Source organism: Poromitra crassiceps, assembly GCF_964638095.1.
Source record: "Poromitra crassiceps genome assembly, chromosome: 11".
NCBI lineage: Eukaryota > Metazoa > Chordata > Actinopteri > Beryciformes > Melamphaidae > Poromitra > Poromitra crassiceps.
Genome location: NC_139643.1, coordinates 45,883,447 through 45,895,038, shown reverse-complemented (window position 1 = coordinate 45,895,038; position 11,592 = coordinate 45,883,447). Strand labels below are relative to the sequence as shown.

At 41.6% G+C, this 11,592-nt stretch overlaps 1 protein-coding gene across 1 annotated transcript; it reads left to right on the top strand.

Moving 5' to 3' along the window:
• The first annotated feature begins 1,516 nt into the window (after window positions 1-1,516).
• ndufs5 (NADH:ubiquinone oxidoreductase subunit S5) lies at window positions 1,517-5,607 on the top strand. Its single transcript, XM_083646313.1, has 3 exons — window positions 1,517-1,560; window positions 2,832-3,051; window positions 5,410-5,607. The coding sequence occupies exons 2-3, from the start codon at window positions 2,836-2,838 to the stop codon at window positions 5,512-5,514; spliced, it is 321 nt and encodes a 106-aa protein (XP_083502439.1). The 5' UTR covers window positions 1,517-1,560; window positions 2,832-2,835; the 3' UTR covers window positions 5,515-5,607.
• Window positions 5,608-11,592: the final 5,985 nt, after the last annotated feature.

The following is an 11,592-nucleotide window of genomic DNA, read 5'->3' as shown; positions in this document are numbered from 1 at the left end:
ATACATTTGCTTCATACATTTTCTCCAGTCCTCGCAAATTGTAATGTCAAAGGCAGGCGTCCGAGCCCAAGGGCGTGGTTAGGTCATCTTCGCTGGTCAGGTAGAGATGGCTGGTTGGGTTTGCCATTACTGATGACATCATCACGATGACATCACAATTGCTGGAGTGGCATCACTGATGACATTACCAATTCCATGCAGTTTTAGATTGTAATAATTCGTCTGATCCACACTCCGGAGCAGAAGGTGGCGGTAATGCACCAATAAGCTGGATGCCAACCGTGCTAAACAAAAGGAAGAAGAAGCGATTCCTCGCCTTGTTGCTATGGTGTTGAACTGTGCTGCTAGTATGACTGGGAAGACTGAGAGGACTGTAGTGGTTAACCTTTGAAGGGGAATTGCCATCGCTAGTGTATAGTGATTATGTTTGTTACAGGTTGAGGCCCTTTGAGAGAGCGCCTATCAGGTGCTATTGCTGTCAGGAGTATGGACATGTGGCATCAGTGTGTAATAGGGAGAGAATATGTAGGAGATGTGGGAAGGAGGATTGTGGAGTAGTACTTAATGGAAGTGATATTGAAAGTTGCAGTGTGGGGAAGGAACAGCTCAGGTGTTTGCATTGTGAGGGGAATCATGATGCAGGTTCTGTGGATTGTCCACGAAGAAAGAAGGAAAGGGAGGTAAATAAAATCAGAGAAGAACGGGGGACGTCATATGCTGAGGCTGTTAAAAGGTGGAAAGGGGAAAGAAACGAGGGCAGGGTGATTGTACAAAGGGAGCCGGAAAAGGAAACAGCAAGTCACAGTAATATCTGTATGGACAAGAAGCGATTCCTGGCATTCATCGCCATGGTGATAAACTGTGCTGCTAGTATGACTGGGAAGACAGAGAGGACTGAAATGGTGGTTGAAGCTGCAAAGAGATTTCTGGATGTGGTTGATGTATCTGGAGCAGAGATAGATAAAATACTGAGAGATGCATTTGTGCAAACTCAGGCGTCTGCATCTGGAAAGTAATTATGAATTTGAGTACTTTGGGTGGATATGGATATGGGGTTATTTTGTTTATTTTAGTTCAATTAAGATCAGTTTAGGTTTAGTTCAGTAGATGGCGGTAATGCAACATTTTGGATGCCAACCGCCGTAAAACCAAACAGAAGAAGAAGAAGAAGAAGAAGACTGTAGTGGTGGTGGACGCTGCAGAGGTTTCTGGATAGGGTGGACGTATCGGGAACAGTCTGTTCCGAACAGATAGATAAAATACTGAGGGACGCATTTGCGCAAACTCAGACAATTGCGTCTGAGTGATAGTATGGACAATAATTATGAATGGGAGCATTTTGGGTGGAAACTGTTATTTCTGTTCACTGTAAATAAATCCATTGCGAAACTACTAGAATTCAGTAGGTGGCGGTAATGCACCTCTAAGCTGGTTGGCAACCGCCAATCAAATCTAAAAAAGAAGAAGAAGAAGCACTGCCGCTGTCGTAAACCATCTCCTTTTGCTCCATCGTAAAGCAAAACGCCTGAGGAAGGTTAAAAGTGACTCCTACAAAAAACGGTAAATAAAGACGTTTATCATCATATATTTAGGGAATTTTAACAACCATGTGAATCAGGTGTATAACATAAATCTTGTTCAACGTTTTAGAATAGCAATAATGTGTAAATACTGTGGAATAAAGCGAGTGGCCTATCTGTCGCTAGCATGGACAAGCTGTCAAGGGCTCAGGACACAAATTAACTGATAAACTTAAGATCGTCGTTTGTATGTGCGTGTATTACATCTAATGGGAGATATAATGTTTTGCGTTTAACTCCTGTTGAAGGAAAATGTAAACGTCAACTAGCGTTATTATCAAACTAAACCTATAACGTTAGCTATAGCTAAGCTAGCCATGTAATAAGCCACTTTCAATGAAATCCTTCACATAACGTTTTGCTGTCATTTTAAACATTTAGTTATATTTGTGAGACAAATGGCGTTTACACTCCAAAACACAAGACCTTAACCCCCAGGAATGCCACTGAGCACAGTGATGGTTTTTGTTCCTCCAAGATGCTGCTATGCTTTAACATTTGTCTAGCAGACATTCATCAGCCTGGATGTTAAAATCCATGATTCTTCACAACAATAACAGTTTTATAGGTCAAAGTCTGTCTGAAGATGGCTCCAAATGTGGGTAGTAATGGATAATGTGCTTTATCTTGTTTTGGAAACCCGAATTTCAGACGAAGAGAATAGTACTATACTATGCTTTACAACAATACTATAAAAAAATATACTATAAGGTGATTGATTGATTGATTTGTTTTTATTCATTGTGTCATGCACTTAACAGTGCCCAGCCCACATGGGCTTACAATACACACAAGATATACAGTACAACATAAGCTAGCACTACTATACTATACTATAGCTATACTATATACTATACTAAAAATAAAACGTTTTTTTATACAATTATACCATACCTATCACATCTAACTTTGTTGGATTTTAACAGCCATACATGATGGCCCAAACTGCACCTCACCTTACATAATGTAGTTCCCTACCTACAGTCCATGATGGTCACTGTCTTGGCTTAGCTAGCTGCAGTGTCTGAGTTAGTTTTCTGCCTTGTGAAAATGTGCAGTGCAGGTGATCCAGCTCCCACCCCTCCCCCCAAACATAGTGTTATATTATCTATGCCCCCCATTAAGTGCCAGTTTTTCCTTTTTAATCTCTCTCTCCCGTCTCTCCTCCCTTATCTGTCTCTTCCCCCTCTCCACTCCGTTACATCCCATTTCAACCATCACTCTTCCCTCGCCTCCCTCCTCCATCTTCAGCATCATGCCGTTCGTGGACATTCAGTCGCGGCTCGGCATCAACCTGGACCGCTGGATCCTGGTGCAGAGTGGAGAGCAGCCCAACAAGCGGGCGGCGCGCTGCCACGCCTTCGAGAAGGAGTGGATCGAGTGCAGCCACGGCATCGGGAAGACCCGTGCCAAGGAGGAGTGCAAGCTGGAGTTCGAGGACTTCTACGAGTGCATGCACAGGGAGAAGACGGTGAGTCTCTGGGTGGGAGGGGATTTTTTTGTTTTTTGTTTTTTTTAGACCACTTTTTCTTTTCTTTTTTACCTTAAACTGGACTTGGACCATGATAGACAACCTCTCTGCACCACCTATATTTCACTCCAAAAGCTAGTTGTTGGATTTTGGTGGCTGGGCAGCTTTTAGTCTTGAATTCATAAAGTACTTTTGATTGAATTTGAGTGCTGACTTGCCACCAGTTTATGTCAAAATTAAACTTGCATAATCGTGGCACATCACAATTATCAGAAACGTTTTTAGGTAGCGACTGCTGCTGACCCAAGGTTTATGAATATAGTGTGTGTGTGTAAGGAAGTTGTAGCTTTCACTTACTATGTGCTGGATTATTTGAATTGGAAACTGCTACAGGTGATCGGTCAGAACCACGGTTTTTAGTATTTGAAAAATGAGTTGTAGTACTTTTAGGTTTGTTTTTGTTTTTTTATAAATTTACATAGTTTTTATGGTTTTTAGTATTTTAAAATAGTTTGTAGTTCCTTTAGGTTTGTAATTGTGTGTATCAATGCCTGTTCTTCATTGTTTTGACCTAGTCTGAGACCAAGGACCACAATGGAAACAAGTCTCTGGACTTTGTTGTGTTTTTATCCTTGATGATGTTGTTTGAGATGCATATCCTTTGATCATGTATTATTCTTGATTATAAAACTTCTAATAAATAAATAAATCAATCAAAACAGTCCATGACATCAGATCCTTAGGTCGCTGGTTCGAATCCGGCTCACAGATGTCCCAATGTTTATGGTCTCATCAGGTGGTACTGGTATGAGAGGGCCTTTTCTACAGTGTGTAGATTTTGCAGTAAGGGTCTACTAGCCTGGACCATGATCTTCTTGTTTTGGGTATTACGTCTTGTTTGCATGTTAGCACAGACAACATATAGCTCACACAGTGTAATTTTGCGGAAAATCATTTGTGTAACAGGCAAGTGCCATTAACACAACTGGGCCTACTGAAGCCTAGCCTGCAGCCATTCCCAATTGCAAGTGGGCAGCCAAATCATTTGCTAAACATTACGATCTTTGTGGGGGGGAATACATTATTATTATTATGAGAATGCATTGCTCCGTCCATTGCTGAATGACACCGTTATTTAATTTATAATCAATTATTTATTCATGCGGACAGTCTCTCACTTTTGGATTTTGGTTTCTGTGTGGTGCTGACGGACAGCTCCTTATCATCAATATAAATAGTGCTCTGAGAATCCATTATTTGGCCTCCGTACTGTTTACAGTCGGATGTGGGCCATGAACATTTTTGACATTTTCAAGTTGACCGTGAGTGGGAAAAGGTTGGGAACCGCTGAGGTTAGACGCGATGCCTTGGTGTGGATCCAGGCAGCAGCTTGGGGAATCTGGTTTCAATTGTGCTCAAGTTCTGGAAAACAATCAATTGCATCTGAATGTTAGCATTAAAGCAAGCTCAGCTCCGACAGCAGCGTTTGTGTGTGTCAGCAGCAGTAGGCGTTTCACAGACTAGTTGACTAGTCAACTATCAAAACCACTGACTACTGTGCATCATAGGCCATTAATAGTTCATCTGTGGTTTTAGGACTAAACAATACATATAAATAAATAAATTGAACATAGATTTGTCTGAACAATGATTTTCTACATTTATGCCATGTTAAATAAACAGAATTGAAGGTATTTAGAAAGGGAAAGACTCAAACAGTTGGTATCTCCAGCTCAGACAAGTTGCTGGGGTTTAGTGGCTCATTTGTAAACAGCCTCTCAGAGGACTCCACATAGTATACCCCCAGGTTGGTCCTGCCTCCATTATTTAACCCTTTACTGGCTGTTTTTGAGACCTTTTTGACAATAATTGATCATTTTTAATGGGTGGGGAAAAAATCCCCCGTGACTAGTCAACTTCTGTTTGTGAGTAGTCGACTACTCAAATCCAGTAGTCGTGAATGCCCTAGTTGGCAGAGAAGAGACTGACATCTCTCGCTATAAATGTTGCTGCAGCAGCAGGAACTTCCTCGCCTCCATCCAGAACCCTTGACTCGCTCGTTTGCTGCCATGACAAATTGAGTGAATTGATTATTTAATTTATGATTTAAGATGAGTTGAAATATTAACTATTTAAAGCTGCAAGATGTCGCATTTTAACCTCAATATCACATTACTTTAATATTGTTGACAGCGCCAATGAAAAAGGTGTCTGTTTTTAGAACATTTCGTTAAATTATGAATTTCTCTTCTCCTCCTCTCCTCTCCTCCCCTCTCATCTCCTCTCCTCTCCTCCCCTCTCCTCCCCTCCTCCCCTCCCGTCTCCTCCACCCCTCTCCTCTCCTCTGCCTCACTGCAGCACAAGAGGTTGCATGAAATCCGTAAGCAGCGGGACAAGATGGTGAAGGAGGGCTCATACACTGTGCCTCCCCAACACTCAGGCAAGCAGGCTGAGTCGCCATGAGGGACCAGACCACACACGGCCTCTGCCCCATCCTTGTGTATAGTAATTCAGATAGCACTATTGCCCTGTACAAGTTTGCAAATAAATGTTACCATTGACTATTCCCTTGGTCTCTCTCTCTCTCTCTCTCCATCTCTCTCTCTTTTAAGTGTAGGGAGAAGTGTGCAGAAGATATAAAAGTGATCATCAAGAAACATTATTTATGAAGAGACTATGCAACTTGATCTGCCATTTATAAAATATTCCATGACTTGGATCATTTTTGGTTTGAATTCATTAGCTGTATTTTCCCCCTCTTCTTATAGCTATAGACTCCTACATAATCCAGATCACAACTTTGCTCTGTTTGGTCATGTATCGTGATGTAGTGAGCTCTTCTAGCTGTATCTTGGGGGACTGGAGTTGAGCTATAAGCAGCTGCTGCTGGACAGTGCCGCCATGATCTGTTTGGAGACCAATAACAAGGAAAACTATAACACGCACAAATTTTACATAAAATAAACATCAGTCAACATCACCTAAATGTGTTTTCTTTAATCTGGTGGAAGCATTTTTCAATTAAAGGTGAAATGGCACAAATATGGTTTGTATTGGGGGGCTTTCCATGGCCGCCCGGTGCAGCATTCACGTCAATAGAACTGGTCCCAAAGTCTAAACGCTGTGATGTGATGTCTCTTCCTTCTTTATAGTTTCCTTGTTCGCTGAAAGAGACTGCCTGAGGGACAAAACCACGACAAATGGGAAGATTGACTTAGATTAACCCTACTTCCCAAAGTATTCTTGTGTCTCTTTTTTATGGCATCTTACTATAATGAATCATGTTCATACAATCATCACCAGACAACGGACAGACAAGTACACAAATTCAATGAGAGAGAAAAAAACAGTCATGACAAAACAAAACACAATGTTATGTAGCAATTGGAAGGCGTGTTAAGACTGGCATAATCATTTTCTCATCACAAGACAGTGGTATTACAGTATAGTAAGACATTTCAGGTTTATAACATTCCAACTACTTAATGGAAAACTTTAGCCAAGCAAAAATTGTATTTCTGAATTAAAGCAAGTTAGCATCAAAAGGGCCTTTTCTGTGCAGTTTCCATGTTCTCTCGCCAGGAATTTCCTCCAGAATGATTATAGTAGGCCAATGTAGTTTATATAAAAGCAATATGAAATTATGTGTGGTTATCCCACAGGAAAAACGGCAACACACCTGCTACATTATGACCACCTGCTCCACTCAAGCACTACTTGACCCTAGTTTCTGATCCCGTTTTTATAACGTTTTTGCAGTTTAACAGTGAGGTTAGCCCCGGGGGGGCTATCCAAAAATTGGAAACGTATTAGCTCGCCACAGCAAGCCTGCCGTTCGCGAGCTCCATTGATTAAACCATGCTGACTGGTTTGTCTACAAAAGCGACCCCACGGAAGGAGTCATTCACCGAGTCACTATTCTCATTGACGGTGCACTACACTGGTGCTTTGTTATGTCTTTATTTTATTATTTAGTTAAACACGTATTGCTGTTTCTACCATTTAGGACCATCACGATATATCACGATAGATTTACAAAATATATTATATAGTCTACAGTAGGCTAAACTCACGCGCAGTGCACGATGGGTAATGGCAGTGAATCCAAACACTGCTGTGTTGTATCAGACCCGCCGTGTAGCAGACTGAACGGTGTTTACAAAGAACTTTTATGGAAAGAAATGGCAACTCCATATTATTGCCCCCATTGCAACATCAGCGCCCAGCAGCGCAAAGACATTTCAGGTTTATAACATTCCAACTACTTCATGGAAAACTTTAGCCAAGCAAAAATGGTATTTCTGAATTAAAGCAAGTTAGCATCAAAAGGGCCTTTTCTGTGCAGTTTCCATGTTCTCCCCCTCGCCTGGGGTTTCCTCCAGATAGGAACCCCCTCGCAAAAAAAGATGCGAAAAAAAGATGATTATAGTAGGCCTATGTAGTTTATATAAAAGCAATATGTTATGAAATTATGTGTGGTTAATTATCCCACAGGAAAAGCGGCCACAAACCTGCTACATTATGACCGCCTGCTCCACTCAAACACTACTTGACCTAGTTTCTGATCCCGTTTTAATAACGTTTTGCAGTTTAACAGTGAGGTTGGCCCCTACCCAAAAATTGATTTTTCTTTTATCAACGCTCGCCACAGCAAGCCTGCCGTTCGCGAAGCGTCATGATCCTTAAACAACGTAGTGCTACACCACGGAGCGAGTTATTCCACCAAGGTACTATTCTCATTCACGGTGCACTAAACTGGCGCTTTGTTATGTCTTTATTTTAACCACGCATGATTATTTTAACCACGCTAGCCTACTGTTTCTACCATTTAAGATCCGATTGTCACGATAGATTTGTTTAGAATATATAGTAGGCTAAACTATCATGCGCAGTGCAGGATGGGTAATGGCTGTTAATCTTTTCGGGGTTTTTTTTGCCTGGGAGTCATAGCGTGTTGCACTCGGGCTTGTCTGATGTAGCCTAACCAAATAGCCTATTGTTTTAGCCGTGTACTTGTTCTATTCATGTTAACGTTGCAATCAAAATGTCATCTCTCGCGCATGCGCACTACTTCCAAATACCGCGACTGAGAGCAGGTCACGTGTGGAGGCTGGGTTTACCCAGGCTAGGTCTGACCAAAGCTCTCTGGGGCTGGTGGGATTCATGACATGCTTGTGTGATAAGGGCAGTGTTGGGGGTAACTCATTACAAAAGTAACATATTACATGTAATATATTACTTTTAGCAGTAACTCAGTAATATAACTTATTACCAATAGGATTTCAGTAATATTATACCAGTTACTTTTTCAAGTAACACAAGTTACAAATTGAGTTACTTTTTTTTTTTTTTTTTTTTTTTATCAAAGCACATGTTTAAATAAAGATACAATCATTTCCTGATAAAAGTGTGTGTTTTCATGCAAATAACTCCACTATAAATAATAAATCCACTATAGATGACAATAATAAAAGGAAAAGAATAACATTTAGAATCTTACACTGATTTCAAGACAGTTGCAATTATTTTTAAAGTAACTTGCCCAACACTGGATAAGGGGCTAAACATAACTGAACTTTGAATTGTCAGTTGACTTGTGTCAGCTTCCCAAGGGCCCCACATTACACACGGATGAAACATGGGATAACAAGATAGATGTGGTAGTCAACGCTTTAAGCTATGATCTGGTCTTGATGCTGATCCTGTGTCATTCCTATATATGCTTCAACGCTTTGAACAAAATGCTCTCAGCAGGTGTGGAGAGCATCATGGAAATATCAGACGGCAGTTCACAGGCTGCGCAGACACATGGAGACACCCAGGGACTCACTCTACATCACAGCGGCTGCACGCTTCTTCCTGGTTCCTAAAACAGTGACTGATGTGGAGAATAAGTAAACCTGTGGCTCTGCGGAAGCAACATCCGCTGTTCAGTTCTCTATGAGTATTGGATCACTGTATTTTATCACTGGAGAATACAAACTACCATAGTTCCCATTCACTGTGCATGTGCTGCCATCTGCTGGTAAACTTCTGTGGAATAGAAAGAAGCACCCTATGTAAATTACGGATGCTGAGAACGACCACGTCAATCCCTTGCTTTCCATCTTGCATTGGTCCAGACCATAGGTCCAGACCATCAACATATATCTCAGTGGTCCTGGAAATAGTGCCCTGATGAGCTGATGTTGCAACAGGGATGGGAGAGAGACACAGTGTAGCAGCTACACTGTAGCAGACAGGAAAGGAAGTTACTTGAACCCCGGATCAAACCAATAGGGCTCGGTATTGGCAAGGACCTCATGATGCGATACATATCACGATACATGGGTCACAATACGATTGTACCATGATACATTGCGATATAGGCTATTGCAATACTCTACATCAGGGGTTTTCAAAGTCTGAGACTGTGGGCCTCCCCTCAGATGCTGACGTTTGGACAAAGCCCCCCCATTATGATTATGTTATTTGATCCCATTGCCACGCAACAATTGGGCCAAGATAGCCTGATATTGCTGTTGACCAAATACATCAAAAAGGTCTGTCTGAAGGCATTTATTAATTTCTGACTCTGGGAAAGTGGGAAAAACAGTAAAGTTTCACCAAACTACTGCATTTCTGAACTATCACTTCAACCAAATCACACACATTTAGGCTATGTGATCTCCTTTTCTCTCTCTCTTCCAATTATGATTTTTATTGTTTCCTTTGCAGATATTCTTAGCTGTAGTGAGAGCGACCTTTAACCTTCTTCCCACCTATTCTCTCAGCAGGCATAAGGTCAACATCAATACCCAGGGTGTCATTCATCTTTTCCATAACCATCTCTGCCAAGTTGGGACAGTTGAGAAACATAATGGACCATATCTCCTTGATCCATTTGGCTATGTGATCTCCTTTTGATAACTAATGTAATAACTCATATGGGCCTCAAATAGGAGGGGACTCTGGGCCCCCTTGTCCCCACGCCACCACCCATGACAAAAATAGCCTACCCCCCCCCCCCCCCCCCCCCCCCCCCACACACACACACACACACACACACACACACACACACACACACACACCTTGGAGAATAGGCCAGCCCTCTATAGAGCTCAGCAGTCACATGACATCTCTTGGCCCGGAAATGAGTTTCCCATTCACTTTCTCCATAGACATTTCAAAAAACCTGATATAACGAGTAAAAAGAGAGAGAGGAAAAAGAAGAAAAGTCCCCCCTCCCCCCATGTTATTTTTTTATTTTTGCTCCAACTGAAATGTTTTATGGTAAACTCAAGGTTCAGTAGGTCACAGGTTGGCTTGGTTCCAGCCTCGTTAAAACTTTATATAACGATTTTTCGAAATGTCTATGGAGAAAATGAATGGGAAACTCACTTTCCAAAAGATGTCACATGACTGTTCAGCTCTATAGAAATGTGTGTGTGCGTGCGTGTGTGTGTGTGTGTGTGTGTGTGTGTGTGTGTGTGTGTGTGTGTGTATAAAAAACCTACCACCTACCACCATTGCACCATTATCAAGAAGTATAATTTTCTGACTTTTAAAAACTTTCTGTCCATGTTGGCTAATCTCTGTCTATTATAGGCTACAGGATCCTCCATGACCTTGTGCCACCATCAAGTTGTGGTTAATCACAACACTGGTACTAGAACACACACGGGCAAAATGCAGATGGCCGGGCCCGGCCCCTGGACCATCTCAATCTGGCCCCCAACGTCCTAAAAAAACCAACAACAACCCTGACAAACTCAATAAAAGGACGAATTATGTTAGTAAGTCTCATCTGCTACAGCCATTGGATTTGTATCACTATTATATCGGGAGATTAATGAGAAATTACCAATAACGTCAGCAGGAGAGAGGGTTAAAAAATAGGGAGATTCCCACAAAAATCTGGAGTGTTGGCAGGTATGATCTCCAATGTGTGGCCCTTATTGGCTTACTTTGTGTAAGTCAGTATGGCCCTGTGGGAAAAAAAACATTGCCCACCCCTGTACTAGAACTACAAGAGCCTCCACTAAAGGGGACTGTTGTGTCTAATTTTGATCCACAAAATTCAGCCAGACTGCTTTGACAGTCAAGGTGCAGTACCTATAAAGGCTTTAAATCCTCTGTTAAAAAGTGGCTGAGGGAAGGACAGTCCTGTAGCCATTAAGTCTTCTCTCGTCTACTGAGAACATTCTCTCTCCTTTAGTTTTAATGCAGGGAAATTCTAAATGCTTTTGATTAACTTGACAAATGTATTGATATACTGTACTGTTATTCTGTTATGTGTATCTTTCTTGTGCACTGGTCTGTTGATGTGTTTCTGTTGTTGGGAGTGCAGTTTTATTAAGTATGTTTGTGTTTGTCTTCTCCCGCCCAGGCAGGGACAACAGATGCAAATGAGCAAATAGCTATTTCTGGTGCAATATATTTATTGTGCATTGACCCTGTCAAATAAACAATAAAGAGAAAGAGAAAGATATGACTGAGTGCACAACATCTAGGCTACTAACATGCATGCTGTAACCAGGGAGACCACCGCTGACTAATTGA

What these genes read in the sequence shown, in the direction of transcription:
- ndufs5 (XM_083646313.1), top strand. Translation starts at nt 2,836, where the DNA reads ATGCCGTTCGTGGACATTCAGTCGCGGCTCGGCATCAACCTGGACCGC. An exon ending in GCATGCACAGGGAGAAGACG is followed by an intron (nt 3,052 to 5,409) that starts GTGAGTCTCTGG and finishes GCCTCACTGCAG; the next exon opens with CACAAGAGGTTGCATGAAAT.